Source organism: Salvia splendens, chromosome 3, assembly GCF_004379255.2.
Source record: "Salvia splendens isolate huo1 chromosome 3, SspV2, whole genome shotgun sequence".
NCBI lineage: Eukaryota > Viridiplantae > Streptophyta > Magnoliopsida > Lamiales > Lamiaceae > Salvia > Salvia splendens.
Window position 1 is genome coordinate 1,033,996 of NC_056034.1, and position 21,481 is coordinate 1,055,476.

Below are 21,481 nucleotides of genomic sequence, written 5' to 3' on the forward strand. Positions count from 1 at the left end.
AAATCACAAACATACCTGATGCATTTCCTCCAACTGCTGTGTAGTTTCAGAAACATTGTCATCCACTTTGTCGACAATATATGTTGACATGCAAACTCCTTTAAGAAGATTAAAAAAACCCTAATCAAAGTAAGGTCTACTAGATAAATGCAATTGTATACAAGAATCTCATCCTTGTTTCAGACAAACACATGACATGAATTACTGAAGGAGAAAAAGGTAATTATCTTTTTCTGGTTCAATCTTACTGCAAACAACAACTCAGTGGGTGGAACTCAGTAGATCAACTGAAACATGACAAATGAGAAGCATGCAATTCGACATTGTACTGGCGTCAAAGAAAATAATTGATAAAGCATGCAATTCGACATTGTACTGGCATGCCATGTTAGAACGGAGACGCATTCATCCATAAATATAATATGAAATCAGTATGCACAGCAGAATAAGAAATTCTACCTTGAATTGCAAGAATGCGAAGTTCAACATCAGAAAACAATATGCCATCTACCGCAATTTCGTGAAACTTATTTCCTTCTATGGAGATGATGTCAGACAATGAGACTGTGGATTAAAAACAAAAAATAAATATAAATAAAGATAAAAATAAAAATAAAATTTAAAAATAACAAACACATCTCAAGCCTTCAATTTATACTATAGCATACAATCACTCCTGCCATCCATGCCAATTTTTCAGATTGGTTAATAAACCTTATGCAAAATGCTCTACCTGGTTCCATAAACTTGTTAACTCTTGGCCACATTTCTTCACAGAGGTCAGAAAATTGGCACTGTTTCTGGTGTAGGTCAGCAGATGAAGGCAAAATTGGATGTCCACCATGCTTCCAGAGCAAGGATTTGCTTGAATTCAAGCATAAGGATGAGCTGGCCTCAAGTTTTCTGATCTCAATCTACATGAACCAAGTTGAATGAAAGCTTATACAGATAGGAAGAAAATAAAATAGCAGGAGAGTGTAGAAAAGTTTACCATGAGAATATCCTTTAACTGTTCTGCTTCTGCAGGACAAATATCCTTCAGTTTCACTGCATCTTTCATTAACAACTGCCAGGAGATCACCCGGCGCTCAATCTGAGGTGGATCGATACTATTCCAGAAGAGCATGTGGTGTTCAAGGAGATCAGTATATGACCTAAGCATATCAAAACAGGGAGACATGGCAAAAAAATCAAGCACTTTCTCCTCCACTCGTCGCAACGAAGTAAGAAGTGGTTCAAAATGCTTAGTTTTGTGACCATGATTGTACTCATTCTCTTTGCTCCATTGTTGAAGGGTATGTCTCAATAAGATTACACACTTAATCAAGTTCCTTAGGAGGATGTGATGCTGGTTTAACACACTATCAGATGAACACACATCAATAGAGTTGACAGAGAGTATAGGGCTGGATATGGACTTGATGTCCAGTTCACTTAGAGATAAAATCTCTGCACGCAGTTGAAATATTCTTGTCCATATAGAATGCTGAAGTTCCTTTTTCAGTAAATCCGAAAACCAACTGAAAAATGGAAGTGATCGCTGCAACGCAGAACCAAACCACTCAAACCACCAAATGTAGAGACAATAATCACTGTCAGTAGCCTGTTCAATTACCCAGTCAGCAGCAAGGTATAACATTTTCTTCTTTTGAGATATAACCAACTGCAACTCATCTCCAGCATCACATTTTCCAACCATGCAATTCATGTCCTTAGGAAACATATATCTCTGCAATGACATGGCATCCATCATGTGAATCATCTTTGAACCTCCATTAGGAGGAGTTTTTACCTTAGAAAATCTTTTCAAGTTATCAATAAAGGAGGAGGATGCAATTTCAATACCCAATGATTCCAAATACATAATATTCTGTCTAACACAAGCATCTTTTGAGTAATAGACAAAATCATTTAATTTCAAAGGGTTTGGCCATCCTCCAGGTAAGCATAGCAAGGAATCTTCAGGTGAAGTGAATTTGTATAGTTCAGTCATGGACAAATAAGAACTAGCTGCTTCAGAAACAATGTTTTTTCCTTTTTCCTCGCCAAAAGATGAAAGATATGTGTGCTCCCAACTAATCTGGATACTCCAAACAGTATGGTTTCCATTTGTAATAAGCCGCTGGAACAACTGCACCCAGCGTGAAAGTTCCAGATAAGTAATGCTTATATTACTCTGCGATCCTTTATGCTTGGCAAACAAGTGAGCTTTGGCCATCATATCAATCAACCTACCCATGGGAATTCCAGAAAGGGAAATAAATCTCTTTATTTCTCTTAGCTCCATCTCATTATGTATTTTAGGACCTATCTGGCCTGGCAGCCAATCAGGCTGCATTATATATATTTCTACTCCTCTATTTCTCATTGCTCGTGACACCTCGCCATAGCTGGGATTAACAGTTAAAAACATTCTGAATTTGTGATGGGGGTGAAGAATCACTGGCTTTCCGTCTACAGTCCCGCATTCATTTATGGTAATAGACCCAGATTGTTCAACCAACGAGTTAATCCTATCAAGAACCTGCAAAAAGGTGAATTAAGGATAAGAAAGTGGCAGTCCTCTAGAACACAAGAACATGTGAAATAGAATAGAGTTTGCATACCGTAGGATTGCAGAGGTTTGCATTTTCTAGAACAATCCATTCCCCATTTTCAATAGCCTTGATCAGTGATCCAGTGACCCATTCAAACTTCACAGACTTTTGACTTCTCTGATGATCTTCCAACTTTCTAATCATGCCTAGAGTGCTGTCCAGATCCTTCTGAGACCAAGAAAGAGGCAATGCTTGTTTTTCAAGATCAAGCTTCAGATATTCAATAATTTCAATCAACTGCGCCATAGAACCACTTGCAATACGATTATCTGTGAGGGCTGCCGAATTATTTCTCTTAGATAAGAAGGCAAGCCACAGGGCGGTAATATCCTTCCTTTGAACGAAAGCCTCTGAGGAAGATTCCAGTTGCAAGTTGCAGTATTCGTTCATATACCTTTCCACTCGAGCAACAACAAGATGATAGTGATGTGAGGCATTATATTGCTCAAAGGATCCAAGTATCTCCGATACATCACTTGCCGAAGAAAGATTCAGTTCATTAAGTACATTTCCAGTCAGCTCAGCTAGCAGTCTTACCAGCGATGTCTTACCAGATGCTGGAGGACCAACTAAAATGCACAACCACTGATGCTTTACGCAGCGGGTAATAGCTTCTAAGGAATGACGTAAACCAGGCAAAATCTTAAGGTTGCTATTGGATGTCCCAGATGACTGAAACTGGTATCTTTTAATGGATACATCTCCGACAATCAAAGACTCGGGACTGAGCTTAACTTTAGGGTGTAGATTAATATATGGCTTCAATCCAAAGGTTTTTTCGTACAATGTCATAACCTCCAACCGATCAGCTGATGTGCGCATTCTTTGCAGGTAAATGGCACTCAAAAAACTGTCGACTTTCGACTTCCCAGATGCATCTGAGATGTTCCAGTAATGTCAGAAACAGTTGAGCAAATAATAAATCCAAACATACAGATAAAAAGGATGTACCTTCAATAATTTGGCAAGAACGAATCACATCACGGAGATTAAATTCCCATGGGGAACCATCTTGACCGAATTTGTGATCCGTCATGATCTCTTGATATAACTTTTTGTTAAACAGAACCAACTTCAAGAGAAGAGATTTTTCAATGGATGGAAATAGTGTACTACATATTGAAACATAATCTTCATCAACCAGCTCATCAACATAGACCTGCGTCAACACCAAGTTAAAGTAACACTACTGAGAAACATGAATCTGACACTGCCCTAGCAAGGAAATGAACTTGGCTTGCAGCATTCTGGGGGGTAGGGAGGCATTTTAATCATATTTCAAAGTTCTGTTTTCATCACTTCTGCTGAAAATTTAGGATGTAGTGTTTACTTTTGCAGAAATAAATTATGTCTTGTATAATATATCGGGAGTTGCAGATGGCCTTTCATTTAATAGTGCTGCTTCTAATTTGGGTTTGAAATATAAAATAGTGATTCAGATGTGATACATTCGTTAAATACATTCATTGAGAAGGAAACATGAGTACAATTGAACAAAACACGATGACCCATTTTGAAATAGTATAATTTAACTGCAAAATTCAAATAGTAGATGAGATGGGACAATACCTTTTACGTGTATTTCAAGTACAAGATTCACATATCAAGAGGCAGACTTAGTGAAAATAGTGTATCGTGTACCTTAGTAAACCTGTTTAAGAAAGATTTAGGAAGTCCTTTCCGGCCACCACCTTGATAGGAAGGGTTTTGACATGCAAAAACTCTGAAAGATGCCGGACACTTGAAAGAACGGCCCAGCTCAGGAATAAACACTTCAGCCCGATGGTCCAGAATTGCATTCAAACCCTGATGTACATCACAAACAATCATTAATTCCACAAACCAGATCCAGTAACAGTGAAGAGCTTAAATAAAACAGTATCAGACAAGAGGCAGTCATTCCCCATGAAATGTCACACTGAAGAAGAGTGCTGAAAGAACAGTTACATCTAGAGTTCGTCCACAACGGATCTAGATTCAAATTCAATGAAAAAGAAGCATAATATTGCAAGATTTGATAAAACAAGTGAAAGCAAAGACATGAATCAAAGGGGGAGGGGGGTGACAATTGCTGATTACTACAGTTTAGTACCTCCAAAACAGACTGTGGTGCAAGATTAAGTTCATCTAGACAGACCCATGATCCATTCTTCAGAGCCTGCATAACAGTACATGCCATTTAAATACTTTTATGGTTAGAAAAGTACTACAAAAACAGAAAATACATCAGTGCATGAATTTTCAGCATTGTACAATAGAAAAGAATATAATGAAGAAATAGGTCACCCCACCTGAAGCAGGATACCATCAGACCAGGCAAACTGCATTCCTTCATCACTTTCAACTGGTAAATCTGACCCCAATAAATCCATTATGTCAGTCTGCAGAAACACAATCCAGTTAACATAGTTTAACCTCAAAGTTCCATATGGGATAAAGGAAACATGAGGAATGAAAAGAACAAATCACAACATTTAGATCTAAGAAAATTAGCTTTTCATTTTATTTAAAATTAAGTCAGTTCTGCTGACCTGCTCAGATAGATTAATCCGAACAACAGTGTGACCAGAGAATCTGCCAAGGGCAGCAACTAAACTTGTTTTCCCAACACCTGGACTTCCTTCCAAAAGGACTGACAAACATGAAAACATCAAACATTATAAAACTCGATATGCATTGATTAATAGTTAAAACCTGTTAACAAATGTGCACAAATATTAAGTAATTAACCAGTACACATTCAGACACAACCATACGGACCATAATGTATGTAAATACAGGAACACGCAGATCCCAAAACAAGTGTAACAGAAATTACCAGGCTTGTTAAGCTGCATAGCACGCAGCACTCTCATAGTATTCTTCTGAGTGGTTGGGGCCAAAAATTGAAAACCCTCTGCGGTAACACTATCAGTACCTGAACAAGATCCAAGACCAAGCTTGAGCTTCAAGTAGAAGTTATGAGGAATAGCACACAAATAAATAGAAAATAACTACAATACAATAGTCCAACATCAAACCTAGTGAGAAATATGAATCCTACCTGGAGTTACTTGTATGATCTAGCATGCAGAATAAAAGTTACTATACAAGTTACAATTATTTGTTCAACATTTTTTATTTTTTATTTCAAGTAAAACACCATGTATTATACATGTCACTCTCTTAAACAAAATCATCATTTTATGTCAATCACTAAGTATCCTGTAATATATACACAGCATAAACTGGAGGCAAATCACTGGATCAACATCTATAATGTCCCACTTAAGAAGAGGAGGCCGCATAGTCTGCACTCCCATCTGTTAGGGCTCATACTTTTTTTAAACCATTCTCTGATGGTTGAAGGTTGTCATCCCTTCATTGCATCTTGGAGATAGCAATAAATGTACACAATTGCACAAGCACTATACCTTTCTCAATGTAGAATGGATGGATGCCAAAGAGATTGTCACACTCCATTTTATCAGCAAGAGTTAAAATAGCGGAGCTTTTAGGATCATCCCAACCATAAGACTCCAATCCATCAAGACCTAAGGGATCAAAGCTTGTTGCATTCTCCTGTATAAGAGGATTAAGTTATGCAAATAAATAATACTCCCTCCGTCCCAACTAAGTTGAGTCGTATTCCTTTTTGGGACGTCCCAACAAAGTTGAGACATATCCCTTTTTAACAAAAAACAAAACATCAAATCACTCTTACTTTATTTCATCATCTACTTTACTCTCTCTTTATCTCTCCTACCTTTTTCTCTTTCCTATTTTATTTTACTTTCCATTTATCTATTCAACACAATTTCTTAATCTACGTGCCCAAAAGTTTCGTACCAACTTAATTGGGACGGAGGGAGTAACATTCTACAGGCTACAGCTCTATAACATGGAAAATGTCAAAGAATAAATAGCACACATTGTACTTCCATCTAAAAGTAGACTACCAGTATCTCCCAGAAAGATACTCCATCCGTCCCTCCATAAGCGAGTCACTTTTCTTTTTGGAATGTCCCACCATAAGTGAGCCCTTTCCTTTTTAAGTGAAAAAACCGTGTCTTACTTTATTTTCCCACCTACATTATTCTTTTCACTCCTCTACTTTTCCCTCTCTCATACTTTACTCTTTCCACTTTAACTCTCATACTTTACTCTCTTGCTTATAGTGGGACTTGCTTATAGTGGGACGGAGGGAGTGCTGAAAAGGTATTTTTTGACATACATGCCAAAGAAACTGAGCAGTATAATATGGGAACAACGATTGTAAGTAAACAGAAGATTGAAAATTTTCTACTCCCTCCATCCAGCTTAAGATGACACGTTTTCCTTTTTAGTTTGTCCCAACTAAGATGTCACATTTCCTTTTTTGGAAACTCTCTCTCCAATTAATACACCCAACCGCTTTTTCTCACTCCTATTAAAATATTCATCTTTCTTTCTCTCTCTATTTTAATACTTAAACCCACTTTTTCTCTCTCCAATTAAACACTTTAACCAATAACCCCTAAAATCCCGTGCCGGCTAAGAAATGTGTCATCTTAGCCGGGACGGAGGGAGTAATATTTATTCATCTAAAAAGGACTTCAAGGTATTAAATCACAAAAACACATCCATGTCAGCAGCATTTCTTAATAGGAAGGATCAACCGAATTCTAGAGAAAAAGGATAATCTCAACAGGAGATCACGTATATCTAATTTCTTATACCATGTAACCGAAACGGGTCAGATAAGCAAAGAACAAGGAGTGACTAGTGACAGTAAAACTTCACCTTGAGTTTCTCCAGTAGGAAAGCAAGGCATCTGACCCTCAACTCTGCAGCTTCAGCTTTTGATATATTTGAACCTGCAGAACAAAGAATTTAGAGATAGCTAAAGTTGATTCAAAAGATATCCCAATAATTATATATTCTGGTAGACAGATTAGCAAACATACCCAAGCTAAGTCCATCCAGCAAAATGAGGAATGCCCCGTGTACTAATGCAGACTCAGCTGATAAATTTCTTGCTGACACATTAATAAATGATACCCAAGATAACAGATCTCTCACAGTAAGAATTCTTCCTGTCTGCAAAAGGTTGAACCACTGCAAAGCAGGAGATACATAAGACAGAAAGTGAAACACAGGATCAGTATGCACCAACAAATAAACATATTTCCAAACCTAAAAACACCTGACAATTTAAAAAGGGAAAAAGCACAAAATACTGAAGAACGTAAGAGTTATAACTGCTTCAGAAGTTTGACATGGGTTTACATAGATAAAAGGAGACTATATTTAATTTGAGATTTATTAGAGTGCATGATGAAGATATATAATCAAACAATTAATCAGGAACTAGAACTACACAAGGAAGGGAAAAGGAATCATTTTACATCTATGATATATGGGTACAGCAAAAATCTTCCTACTCTTCAATAAATTTGCAATGAGCCAATGGTCACTAATGGTTGAAAATCAACATACCTCCCAAAAGCTTAGCATGACATCCACAATGTGAGGAAGTTTTGGCTCCAAAAGTCTGCATTTCAAAGCAAGTTAGTAAGGCATTAAATACAGTCTGAATAATATTTAAATCACTTATTAGTTCAAAAGATAAGCTTACCTCTCACTAGCAATACTTTTAAGTTCATCAATATCAGTAACAGAAGGAACCCATATTTCCGTGAATCGATTTCGAAGAGCAGGTGACAGTTCTTTCTTTCCATAGTCTCCACCAGGATTCATTGTAGCCAGAAGAAAGAAGTTCTCGTGAGCAATTATGTTCTCAAGATCAGAGCCTCCTTTTTCAGCCAAGTACTACAGATATTTAGCAAAATCAACAAGGAGTCAATAAACAACATTAGAAAAAATCTCCCTCCATCCAAAATTATAACCACATTTGCCTTTTCACACATATTTAGAGAAATCATTAAATTTCTTTAACAAAGTAGAATAACAAAAAAAATAAACATCCTTATTTACTTATTAAAAAATAAAATACTCTTGATTACAAAATTCAATCAACTATAAGTAGGAGCACATTAAGGAAAACAAATTTTAATGCACATCTAATGGAGAAAATTGTCTAGAGTTTCATGACAGAAAAAGGGATACGGAAGTACTATATAGAACAGGGAGAGTGACAATATTTAACCATGAAAATAATAGCACTAGTCATAGGGAGATCCAAGACCAAACATAGGGCTTGTTCGTCCCAAGCTTTCTAATTTGTGCATGACAATAACCACTCTTATCATTCAAGCAAATTACACGCCACTCTTAACAATGCATGTCAGTTTGAAAACAAAACAAAATAATATAATTAAAATAACAACATACTATAAATTCCTTACCAATTTCCTTTCTGGTTCCAGGACGCTGTTCAATCTTTCAAGAACACTATCGTCAGCCAAAGAAATCTCATCAACAAGAAACAGGTCGCCACTCTTCATTGCTTCAACAAGTGGGCCATCTTGCCATGTAAAAATTGTTCGCCACTTCTCTAGAAGCTGGCACATTTCCTCCTTAATAATTTCTATTTCTTTAAGTTCATCCACACTGACTTCGTGATTCAACACAGAATGCTCTTTGTAACTTTTGATGATTCGAGAGAGCAATTTGAGAGTCTGAGCAGCCTGGTTGATACCCACAGAAATTTTCTGCAGTAAATGAAATCTATTAAAAAGATGATGACATCAAAGATGACAAACAAGTATGAAACTAAGAGATCAACATACAGCATCTCCATGAAAATTTATAAAAGCCTTTGAATGGACAAGCTTCTCACAAATATTCTGAAAGTCCAAGCTAATTCTTGATCTCTCACGCACAGGATAAAAACCCTGGTCAATAGTAAAACCAAAATATCAACAAATTGTATATAATTGCAACTTCAGGACTGAAAAGTGACAGATAGGAAACCATGCCAGAAAGGGCAACCAAACAAAGATAGAAAAAAACTAATGAAGTGAAAGGACATACCCCGAGAAAATCAGATGTCTCTGTGTACTGATGGCAATTCAGTATATGTAACTTGGAACGCTTCATGATACTGAGCAACTGACAGACAGTTGTTTTCCCTCCACCAGTTTCACCCACAAGGAGGACAGGCTGACGCATCTGATAACACCGCTCAACCAGAAAATACATTCTCCATAGACTCTTTGTCCAAATAATTCTGGTAAAATGAAAGGTTAAGAGAACATAAGAACTCAAGTAATAGGGAAAGTGAGCATGCAATCAGTAACCTCAATGATACTTACTTTCCAATACTTTCAGCATTTTCATAGTGATTGGACTGCAAAAAATCATCGCGACCTCTGCCTGCCTGGAATAGTAATATATGAGCATATTTTCTAATGTCCATGCTACATCATAAGTTCATAACCACAAACACCCCCCCAGCCCCACCAAAAAGTAAAACAAGCAAAGAGGGGAAAGAGAAGAACAACGAAAGACGATAGCCATCACTGAACCTGACAAGCACATGTGGTTACTCCTCACAATATGAAACAACATTGACAAGGCATGATGCCCAAAAAATTTATCAAAATTGAGAAGCCATCTACGCCAAACATATTTTACCTTACACGTGAAACACTCAAACCAATATTCACTTTCTAATTTCTACACATTTCCCAAATCCACTATCGTAATATATTATCTAATCACATTATCTCCCAAGGTGGACCAACACTCACTCACCACCTAAAACACAATACTGATCTCAATCATTCTAGACATTTAAAGAAATTATCGAGCTTTGATTTGCAGTAGGTAACATTGACATGGGGATGACTGATAAGGCTGGTCAAGAAGACAAGAATACTTTCTCAGATGTAACATAGACGCATTCAGACTAAAGCAAATAAGTACCTGCTTGTATAATTCTCCATCAGTAAGTTTGACCTTTAACTCCTTCTCCAAAACTTCTTTAACAACGCTTTTTTCGGCACCATCGCGTAGCCTTTCAGCCATTAAGTAGTAACCATCATAAGCTAGATCCTCATAAGATCTTATATATGCATCATAACGATCAGCCCATCGGAACATGTCACGTGGAGTGATAAATCCATGTTTTCCAGCAAAAACGTTGCTACTCTGCCTGTGGATATGCAACTCCTTCATCACATCAACCATTTTTTTTGCATAGCTTGGAGGAATTTTGCACCTATCTTTCAGAATTCTGATCAACTCATCTTGTGGTATTTCATCAACATGAATCTCCACAAAACGATTGCGAAATGCTCTAGAAAGCATTTTGCGACCCGCATAGACACCTGGTGGATTTTGAGTTGCAAACAACATAAAATCTGGATGAGCACGAATCGTTTCTTGGAGCTCAGGTACGAAAAGTTCCCTATTATCATCTAGCAGCCGATTCAGAGCCTCAAGGACATCTGAGGGAGCCAAGTTAAGCTCATCGAGAACAATCCACTGCCCTTTACGGACAGCTTTCACCAGGACTCCTTCATGGAAGATGAGCTTTCCACTTGCATCAGTTATATAAGAACCAAGATATTCTTGAAGATCAGTGTGTTCATGATTATTGATTCTCACAAATTCATGACCAGTAATTGCAGCCAGATAGCAAACCAGGCTAGTCTTCCCACTAGATGTAGGTCCCTGCAACAAAACAGGATATCTTCCAATAAAAATAGCTCGTGCAAGATTCTTAAGGTGCTCCAAAACACTTTCTGTCAGAACATAGCGTTTCAATACATCATTATCATTTGAGGGAGTTTTGACCACCAAGTATTCATGATAAGGGAGTGGCAGAAGTGATCGACCTCCTAATAGATATTTGCAGATTAAAGTGTTCATTAATATTGCACTTGGGTCATCCAATGAATTCATAAAGAACATACAGAATCCATCATAAATAGATTTTTCCAATCCAAATTTTCTTTTAGCCTTTTTTAAGTATTCCAGTGCCCGGTATAAAGAGCGTAAGCTGTAATGAGGCTTCTGATTAGCCCCATCCTGTAGCCTTTCCTCGGATTTCTTTGCTGCTTTGTAAAATTCCATGAATTGACTTACTAGTTTCCTATATGACGGGTCATCATCAATAAACTGATTAATAAACATAACCAAGTCTTCATCATCTAATACATCGTCAACAAAATATTCCGTAAATCTGCTCCTCAGAGAAACTGCCAAGTCCCTTTTACCAGCATCAGTAGCAGGGTTCATGCAAGCAAACATTCGGAAGTTGGGATGCCGGTACATATATTCTATATCTCCTCTTTCAGACAAGCATACAGATCCTCTCTCATTTTCAAGGACCCCAGTAACTCGCTGCAAGATCTCTGGAGGAGCCAAATTTACTTCATCCAACAATACCCATTCACCATTTGTCATGGCTTTAATGAAAGCTCCTTCCACAAACGAAAAAACCATTCCATCTGATGCACTAACCTGTGCATGAGCTCTTTCAAGGTTTGCTGAAAATATTTCCCAAGCTTCCGGTAGTTCTTCACTTAAAGATCTCTTACGCTTCTTACCCGTTAAAGATCCCTCATGCTCCTTACCCAGACTTTCAGTTATTGTGGTGATGCATTTCTGGAAACCAGTTAACAACATTTTCCAGTTCTTCTCGTCTACAGACTTCCTCATACGGCTAAGATATTTTTCATTATCCTAAAAGGAAACAGAAGTAAGTTAGAGTCATCTTCAAGCCGAGTGGAGAAAGAAGCACAATACATTCTGGTGAATGATACCTTCAAAGAAAAGGTGTTAGTGAACAGAGTCACAAACTCCTGATATAGAGGAATACAAACAAGCCCTGCATCCACGGGTTTGAACCCTCCTAGCAGGTCAGCAACATCACTCTGCTGACTTAAATTCTGGATAGGAGACAACAATTACAATGGCCAATGTCATTGATATGGTTCAAATAATACTAATAAATCAGCACTGAATGGTTTTAAACTCAACATACCAAAACTGTTAGTTTCTGACCAAGCCTGGTGGCAAGTGTCTGAACAAGGGTAGTTTTCCCAGTGCCTGTTTCACCAACCAATAGTACAGGCTCATTAAAGTTAACAGAGCAAGCAATTCTCTCAAGTGCATGTACTGAGCTACGGAGCTCAACAAACGGCTTCTTATTCATATTCGGCTGCATGAACAGAATGGTTGCCTTGTTAATAAATTGTCTGAAGCTCCTTCAGAAACATAAACCAAAAAACATTGTGGTCACTCACGGAAATTTCAGCATGTTGAAGGTTACATCGCCCAATCTGGAACCCAGATTTCGACTCCTGAGCATAGTACAAAACAATGGTAAAACTGTGTACACCAATACATGGACACAACCCATTAATGGTCATATAAAATCGCATCAATTAGCAGTACCTGAATTACAGGCTTGTTAACAGGATACAAAGTCTCAGGCCCTACAACACCCCACAAACTAGCAATCTCTCTCATGATGGCCAACCGATTTGAGGCCGGTGTAGAGAATGATGCAAAAACATCTATTGCCTGAAAAGTAAAAGACCAAGATTACAGTCCAGTATTTACCAAAAACCCCACCCATGCAGAGAAATTATAAAATTATCATGATGTGGTTAACCTCTTCACAGATGTTTTTGCATGCATAAGAGGTGAGCGTTTCATGTCCAGAGCAGGAGACCAACCATGCAACTCTTTTGCAGAACTTAAGAAGATCCCTTCATTGTAGAGAAAAGACTTAGTTAATTCATTTGCTGAAAAACCATACAAGGAGTAAATGCATGTATACAATCTTCTGCTACCTCAGAGTGAACCTTCCATAAGAACTTGAAGATGACATTAATCCTAATTGGAAATTTGTAAGCTTGTTTACCCTTTCAAAGGTTTCTGCAATAAGCATCAGAAAATAACAAGTAAAGCACTGTCATAAGGAGCACAAGTTATTCATGAATATGAAACATTCAGCAGACCTATGAGTTTTGGGGCAAGATACTCCAATTCTGGGTACCACTGTAAGATAATATGTATCAGATCCTGTTTACTGGGTGGCGCGATCATTATTTTCCTCCAGACAGCACCAAGTGAATTCCGACCTATTACCATAAAAAAGAAACAGAAAAGACATAGGGCACCACATTAATACAAGAACGAGATAACAATTACATTATCATTTTGCTTTTTGCATAATGGGAAATACAAAATCTTGTTCTATTTCTAAGAAATACTGTGACTAGGATCTGACTTGATAAACCAATATCACCACAGATGCAATAAAATAAAATCAAGGAAGATCGGTCATCATTTATCACAAATCAATTAGAAGAACAAGATAAAAACATCAAATGTAAAGCAACACTGACCTTCACTAAAACGAGATGCATCTGGATTTGAGCTTGTCACGGTGGAAAATAACCGGAAACTTTGGTTTACTCTTACTGCCTGAATAGTGCATAATAATGTAGTAACTATAACTATCATACTAATGTAAAGCTTTTCTAGACTGCCTCAATCAAAACGATAAACATAAAGTAATATATAGATATACCTCTCCATGGCCAATTGAGAATGTAATCGCACCTTCCAACAAAGGCAACAAGATCGATATAATGTCAGAAGGTGCTTTATCAATATCTTCGAAGATAACCCAAAATCCATTCAGGACCGCCTGTCACAATGAGTATGCAATATGTTAAAACAAGACCGCTCAGGGTGACAGTAAGTTGAACTTAAAGATTAGCTTCAAACCTGAGTGAGAGAACCAGGTTGCCATCTGAATTCACCAGGTTTCTCTGTGCAGACATATGTCCCAAGGAGTGTTTTCCCATCAACCTGCTCGTCCAAATGAATGGACAAAACTGTGTAGTCTGAACAGAAATATTAAAAAATCAGAAAAACATTCTACATAGACCAAATAATGTAGAATTTCATTGAATATAAAGACCGAAAGAACTAAGCTACCCACCTCTACTGCCATAATCATGGGCTAACTTGTGAATAAGTGCAGTTTTCCCACCACCAGCAGGACCATAAAGAAGAACAGGCCACCTCTGACTAACAGCTAAAGAGACCATCTCAAAACCTTTTCTCAAAGCAGATGTCAAGACAAAGGGCGTGTCCTTCATAGGACTACTGTATAAAATCAAGATTCAGCACTCAGTAGTTATGGATAGTAATGCACGGGCAAACACAGAAATTTAGGAATGGAAGATCAACTCTCAATCAAGCAGGAACATTGGAAAATATACCAAAACTATTAGTACATTGCTTTTTATAGGGAAAATCATCAAAACACAAGCTGAATAAAAAAACGAAAATGAGACCACCAGTTTACTAATAGAAATCATACCTTGAACTATGCATGCTAAAATGATTCGAGGGCACAATCTTATCAGTCATTAAAGAGCATGAGTAGTCTTTTCTTCCAACTGCCCCAGCGTGATCCGAGGAGTTTTCGAGATGCCAACCCCCTTTCTCCAAAGATACATCCATACAAAATTCTTGCCAACTGCATACAGTACAACCATGAAGCCTAAGTAACTAATAACTTGCACAAACGTTTTTACAAGTAAACATCCCTGAAGTTATTACGATTATAACATTATACAAATAGATTAAGTCAGATCCTAGTTACAGTATTTCATAGATTATAATTAAGTCAGATCATAATTTACAGAAGATATGTTGTTTGGTGTGGGGTGCTTTTTTGGGAGGGGGCATAGATCAAACAGCAACATAAGAAGTATTAAATGAGCTAACCGCATAAAACTCTTAAAAGCTTCTTCAGATTCAGTATTAAGGTTTGCAGATGCCTTAAAACTTAATCTCAAAGCTCTCGACAAAATGCCAGCACTGCACCATCGCAGGTCAAACAAAATATTCCTTAATGTTGCATCATTAATCAGGGTGAGGTCTGCGGACTGCTGTACAATGTCCAAAAAACAGGACCAATCCCATAATGTAGTGAAGACAGCCGGCTCCAATGTAAGGAAACGATATGAAGCTCGCACAACATTTAGCAAATGACTGGGTCCCTGAAAACCAGAGGTGGCGTTAAAAATGGGGGACAACAACATTATGCCGGTGTAAAGCAATACTAAAGTTACATATTACCCCAGCTAGCGCCTTAGAAACTGTTGTACATTGCACGATTCTTTCAAATGGAGCAGGAGCAACTTTAAAATAATTTAAAATGGACCTGCATCAAGGAACGAGATAACATGAAATAAAATCGGGTCTAGAAGGAACACATAAATGACTACGATTGATAAAAAAAGGCATAGATCATAAGAAAATACAGTAAATTCCACAACGCATAACAAAAAGAGGGATTAGATCACCTGCAGTTTAATCACTACAATAAGATGTTATGTGCAAAATCATAAAACTTTCATATTCATGCATTTATCAGTATTCTAGTCCCAATATGGAAAAACAGCCAGGTGTGCTTAACCATATCAAATAATTTTCAAAATCATGCTTTTATCAGTATTCTAGTTCCAATCATGGAAAAACAGCCAAGTCTACTAAAGTTAATCCAACATCAGTGTCACGACATAAATATCAATTAATGAATTGCAAAGTGGGATATAATGAAATTCCAGAAAATAAACGAATCAACCAAACTAACTAATCTTTTTTACCCCAACAGTGGTATCAAGTCAAGGGCACGGCAGAAGGCAAGACATGCAAGTTCATGAAGACGCAAGCCCTTCCTTCTTCTCCCGTAAACGTCAATAACACGAGCTACATCTGGACTTCCTACACCTCCATCTTCTCTGAGAAACTCTTCTTCATCAAAATCTCCTACACTACTATCTTCATCAGTCCTCAAATTCGGCACCATATGAAGCAAATGCACACTCCTCTCAACAATCCTCTGTGCAATAGGCCTGAAGCATCCCAGCAACGGAATTGTGTAATTCGGGTGCAGAACCAGTTCCCCCACAGCCAGCACCACCTCATCTTCTGTGATTTTATCACCCTAATTCGGCCAAATACACACAGGTTATCATTCAACTTGCCATCATTAGCTGCAAAATTGATTCTTTAACTATTACTACTACTTCAAACCAAATTTCATTACCTTCACTAACAAATTACCGAAGCTGGGATTAGACTTGAGCTTCGGACACCGATCAACAAACCTCCTCAGCTCCGATTCAAGAGAAAAGCTCCCGTCAACCGCCATTCAGAACTTTGAATTCAGCTACAGCAAATCAAAAGGTTTTCACATAAAGTCCCTTGATATTCGCTTGAGTTACTGTAACGTTACTTAAATCAAAAGAAAAGGTATTCGCTTGAGGTTTCTTCTTAATTTCTTAAAAGATGTCGATTTTCGGGAGGAATTTCGCTTGAATCCTCTGCTGAAATTGTTAAATAGGCTCCAAAGCTTCTTCCTTGGAAGAGAATGGGTTTAAGAACGGTTTAGGGTTTTAGTTTCAGTAGATTAAATAAGCGGGTTTTTTCGTGGTTAGGCCCAATTGTAAATGGGTCGGGTTGGCGGCCAAATTTAAAAAATTAATTACTGATAAAGGCGGCTGTCAAAATAAAATTAATTACTAAAAAAGGCGTCTAAAATTAGTATAATCCCAAATCTAAACCTAATGCCTTTGAAAAATAAAATTTACAAATACAGATTCCCAAATCACTCATCTCCTCCTCTCAACTCTGCAACTCTCACTGTCTCCACTCTCTCTCTACAATGGCGGCTGCTGCTCCCATCTTCAGATCCTCCTTCCTATCCTCCCAACCCCTCTCCCCCACCCCCTCCACTGCCCCCCGCCCAACCTCCTACTCCCCCCTCTCCGTCCGCGCCACCGCCACCTCCCCCGACCCTCCCGCCGCCGCCCCCGCCGCCAAACCCCGGCGCCCCTCCAACGAGAACATCCGCGACGAGGCCCGCCGCCACACCTCCTCCCACAACTTCTCCGCCAAGTACGTCCCCTTCAACGCCGATCCCTCCTCCACCGAGTCCTACTCCCTCGACGAGATCGTCTACCGCAGCCGCTCCGGTGGCCTCCTCGACGTCCAGCACGACATGGACGCGCTCAAGAAATTCGACGGCGAGTACTGGCGCTCCCTCTTCGACTCCCGCGTCGGCAAGACCACCTGGCCCTACGGCTCCGGCGTCTGGTCGAAGAAGGAGTGGGTCCTCCCCGAGATCGACGGCGACGACATCGTCAGCGCCTTTGAGGGCAATTCCAACCTTTTCTGGGCTGAGCGTTTCGGCAAACAGTTTCTAGGCATGAAGGATTTGTGGGTCAAGCACTGTGGGATTAGCCACACCGGCAGTTTTAAAGACCTAGGCATGACTGTTTTAGTCAGTCAGGTCAATCGCCTCCGTAAAATGAACCGCCCCGTCGTCGGAGTCGGCTGCGCCTCCACTGGAGACACCTCCGCCGCCCTCTCCGCCTACTGCGCCTCCGCCGGTATCCCATCGATTGTGTTTCTACCTGCAAATCGGATCTCTATGGCTCAATTAGTCCAGCCAATTGCGAATGGGGCTTTTGTATTGAGCATCGATACCGATTTCGATGGATGTATGCAGCTAATTCGTGAAGTCACAGCTGAATTGCCCATATATTTGGCTAATTCATTGAATAGTTTGCGATTAGAAGGGCAGAAAACTGCTGCGATTGAGATTTTGCAGCAATTTGATTGGCAAGTTCCCGATTGGGTGATTGTTCCCGGTGGAAACCTCGGAAACATTTACGCCTTTTACAAGGGCTTCCAAATGTGCAAGGAATTAGGGCTTGTTGACAAAATCCCTCGCCTTGTTTGTGCACAGGCTGCAAATGCTAATCCCCTTTACTTGCATTACAAATCCGGGTGGAAGGATTTCAAGGCGGTGAAGGCTGGGACGACGTTTGCCTCCGCGATTCAGATTGGGGATCCCGTCTCCATCGATAGGGCGGTGTATGCATTGAAGAAGTCTAACGGCATTGTGGAGGAGGCGACGGAGGAGGAGCTGATGGATGCAATGGCGCAGGCGGATTCGACTGGGATGTTTATCTGCCCCCACACTGGCGTGGCGCTGACTGCTCTGTTCAAGCTGAGGAACAGTGGGATCATTGGGCCGAACGACAGGACTGTGGTGGTGAGCACTGCTCATGGGTTGAAGTTCACGCAGTCAAAGGTGGATTATCACTCCAGGGAGATCAACGATATGGCTTGCCGTTTTGCTAACCCGCCTACGCAGGTGAAGGCGGATTTTGGGTCGGTGATGGATGTGTTGAAGAAGTATCTGTTGAGCAAGAATTCGAAGCTGCTTTGAGAAGTGGTGGTTGAGTTTTTTTGCTCGTAAAACTAAGCAGGTTAGCTCTAGCAGTTGTTGCTGCTGGCTTGAGTTTCTCTGTTGTTACTCTGTTTTTTTCGACAGTTCTTGATTATGTACGATTAGTATGTTTTGATGAGTTTTGTGGGATTTTGAGAAGGTAACTGTGTCTGGATATGGAATTTTGATTTATGGAGGTATGAAACATCGCATAATATTTCGATGAGAGTTGTATGTGTATCTAAATAAATTATATTTGGGAATCCGTCAGTTGGTTCAAGGATATGCTAGCATATTTGGTCCAAAAATGTTTTTTTTTGTGTTCTTTTCTTGATGGTTTCCTTATCACTACTTGTTTGTTCATTGAGTTTTGCTGGATTTTGAGAAGTTATCTGTGTCTAGAGATGGATTTAAGGTTATGGCAGAAGACAAAGGTTGCAACATTTGGTCCGGAAAATGCTTTGATTATGTCTGATTCATTTCTTCGTTGCTCTTTTCTGAGTTTGTGAGTTTTTTATACTGTTTAGTGTTTACCATAAGGAATTCGAACAACTGCATCCATCACATACAACATCATGGAGTAGTGTTTGTCGAACATCAATGTCCACGGGATTATTAGCTAAATGACAATCGGCATATACAATACGCACAATCGCTTCTCTTGTATTTTCACAACTCTGATGTGCTAAACAAGATATGCACTTGAGTGATATGTTTCTTTATCCAAGAATACGTTTAGTTTCCTATCCACAATTCCGCTATTTATCGAAATCAATATACATTTGCATTTCTTAAAACTTGTGTTGCCAAAAAGTAGGATGTGAGTATGAAAAGAAACGTTTTAATTGGATTAATATTGGTGGAGGCTCTCTCATTGCATAATCTGCGTGATTGTGGGTTAAATTGCAGCTGTGATATAGAAATAAGCATCGATGCCCGAGTGTGTCGAGCAACGGGAGAAAAATTCCGGTGGACCGAGATTCATGATTGCTGTAATAGAGCAGATGAAACCCATTTCACAATATAAATGATTCCAAGTTTCTGACAGGATGAGATACATTCAAGAGTCCGATTTTGTAATATGAAGAAATAAGACTACTCACTGAGCCATGTTAGCTATCTATAACTTGGTGCCCTAATTCATTAAAAAAACTCATGTGTTTAATAGTGAGCCTGTTAGTATTAAATTTGTACATTGTTTGAGCTGCCCTTATCTATGTGAATATTTGGAGAGGAAAAAAGTGGAGATACTCTAACAAGACAGAAAACGAATTTCTTGTACCAAGACAGAAATAATGGATTCCCCATTGATAAACATGTCTAACAAACACAAATACAACGTGGTTTCAATGGTACATCATGACATATCCCACATGAAAGAAATAGAGAAAGAAGTTACACAATTCGAAAATGTAACCAAACAAAGTGACATCAAATACTCAGCTTTGACATAGATGAGCTGATTATAGAATATTACGTTGTGACTGAATTTTTTTCTGTTTGTCTTTTCCCCAATTGCTACGAAAATATTAGTCATTTATCCAATTTCACACGATCCCTTCTCTCAATTGTGGAAGACATTAACTAATCAAGCATAAGCAACCAAACTCAAGTAATGTTTTATGTCTTTCTCTTTTCTAAATATGAACCAAAATGTTGGAGTATCAAAAATTTGTATGAAAGCGAGTATTTTGAAATTAAACGACAACGTTTCATCTAATTACGAACAAATTCTTTTAATATTTTGTTCTCTATATATACATATCTTCCCACTATTCATCCCAACACAATGAGAAACATGGAGTTATTATTATACAAAAAGATAGCAATAGTGAGTGTGGTTCTAGTGATTCTTGGGGGGGCCACAGCCCAGACCATATGCAACATGACCGTGATTGGACTCTTAGAGTGCAAGCCGGCGGTCAAGCCCCCGAAACCACCGCCTCCGACAGCCGACTGCTGCTCTGCCCTAGCCCAAGCCGACTTCAAGTGCCTCTGCTCCTACAAAGACTCCAAAATACTGCCTTCTCTTGGGATCAACCCTAAACTAGCCGAGCAGCTCCCTGTAAAGTGCAAAATCCCTAATCCACATAAGTGTTAGAGATTTTTTTATGTATAAATAAAGGTTTCAATTTCAAATTCTTTGCAATTTGGAATTGAAAGTGAAAAGTTTCATTTAAACTTATGTCTTGGTGATTTGATGTATCATTTGGTATGAAAGTGGTGAAATATTCAAATATATGCCATGCTCATGAACGATGTTCACATAAGATAAGTAGTGTAATATTTATCTCTATATGGCACCCCAAAATTAATTAAGAAAATCATTTTTTATATAATCAACCTATTTATTACTATAAATTATTATTTTATTATTTGAGCTACCCATTACCAATATGTTTGGAGAGGAAAAATAGCTAATTGAGAGAACGGACCAAAATGAAAAGAATGCCGATAGCTCGCATAGACTTCAACCGTATCCTTTGTCCCGGCGACTGAAGTCGCAGTAATTATTTGTTGTAACCCAAGTCTAAAAATATTGATCCCAAGTTCGCCACTTATCAAATACTTACTCCACAAAAATTACGTTGTGATTGTATTTATAATTTATCCAATTTTATAGAAACCTTCTTTCAATTGTGGAAAACATTAACTAATCAAGTACAAACACCTCAAACTCAATGAA

The 21,481-nt window shown here is 38.6% G+C and overlaps 2 protein-coding genes across 2 annotated transcripts in view; one reads left to right on the forward strand and one right to left on the reverse strand.

The window, feature by feature from the left end:
- LOC121794188 (midasin-like) overlaps positions 1-16,866 on the reverse strand; it is a 30,548-nt gene extending 13,682 nt beyond the window's left edge. The window contains exons 1-37 of the mRNA XM_042192246.1: positions 16,606-16,866; positions 16,163-16,503; positions 15,633-15,717; positions 15,279-15,553; positions 14,869-15,027; positions 14,485-14,651; positions 14,268-14,386; positions 14,068-14,187; positions 13,883-13,961; positions 13,493-13,615; positions 13,325-13,409; positions 13,144-13,240; positions 12,924-13,052; positions 12,773-12,829; positions 12,511-12,687; positions 12,290-12,415; positions 10,446-12,209; positions 9,833-9,897; positions 9,552-9,747; positions 9,308-9,412; positions 8,924-9,229; positions 8,194-8,387; positions 8,055-8,109; positions 7,523-7,673; positions 7,359-7,432; positions 6,011-6,158; positions 5,416-5,514; positions 5,129-5,229; positions 4,889-4,978; positions 4,690-4,755; positions 4,239-4,403; positions 3,549-3,756; positions 2,607-3,475; positions 992-2,524; positions 734-914; positions 460-564; positions 16-98 (exon numbers count right to left, since the gene is read on the reverse strand). Of these exons, the coding sequence (XP_042048180.1) occupies positions 16-98; positions 460-564; positions 734-914; positions 992-2,524; positions 2,607-3,475; positions 3,549-3,756; positions 4,239-4,403; positions 4,690-4,755; positions 4,889-4,978; positions 5,129-5,229; positions 5,416-5,514; positions 6,011-6,158; positions 7,359-7,432; positions 7,523-7,673; positions 8,055-8,109; positions 8,194-8,387; positions 8,924-9,229; positions 9,308-9,412; positions 9,552-9,747; positions 9,833-9,897; positions 10,446-12,209; positions 12,290-12,415; positions 12,511-12,687; positions 12,773-12,829; positions 12,924-13,052; positions 13,144-13,240; positions 13,325-13,409; positions 13,493-13,615; positions 13,883-13,961; positions 14,068-14,187; positions 14,268-14,386; positions 14,485-14,651; positions 14,869-15,027; positions 15,279-15,553; positions 15,633-15,717; positions 16,163-16,503; positions 16,606-16,710 (8,802 nt within the window). The 5' untranslated portion in view covers positions 16,711-16,866. The remainder of the gene's footprint in view (positions 1-15; positions 99-459; positions 565-733; positions 915-991; positions 2,525-2,606; positions 3,476-3,548; positions 3,757-4,238; positions 4,404-4,689; positions 4,756-4,888; positions 4,979-5,128; positions 5,230-5,415; positions 5,515-6,010; positions 6,159-7,358; positions 7,433-7,522; positions 7,674-8,054; positions 8,110-8,193; positions 8,388-8,923; positions 9,230-9,307; positions 9,413-9,551; positions 9,748-9,832; positions 9,898-10,445; positions 12,210-12,289; positions 12,416-12,510; positions 12,688-12,772; positions 12,830-12,923; positions 13,053-13,143; positions 13,241-13,324; positions 13,410-13,492; positions 13,616-13,882; positions 13,962-14,067; positions 14,188-14,267; positions 14,387-14,484; positions 14,652-14,868; positions 15,028-15,278; positions 15,554-15,632; positions 15,718-16,162; positions 16,504-16,605) is intronic.
- A 342-nt stretch (positions 16,867-17,208) lies between these two features.
- Positions 17,209-19,075, forward strand: LOC121794189 (threonine synthase, chloroplastic-like). Its single transcript, XM_042192247.1, has one exon. The coding sequence runs from the start codon at positions 17,224-17,226 to the stop codon at positions 18,793-18,795; it is 1,572 nt and encodes a 523-aa protein (XP_042048181.1). The 5' UTR covers positions 17,209-17,223; the 3' UTR covers positions 18,796-19,075.
- Positions 19,076-21,481: the final 2,406 nt, after the last annotated feature.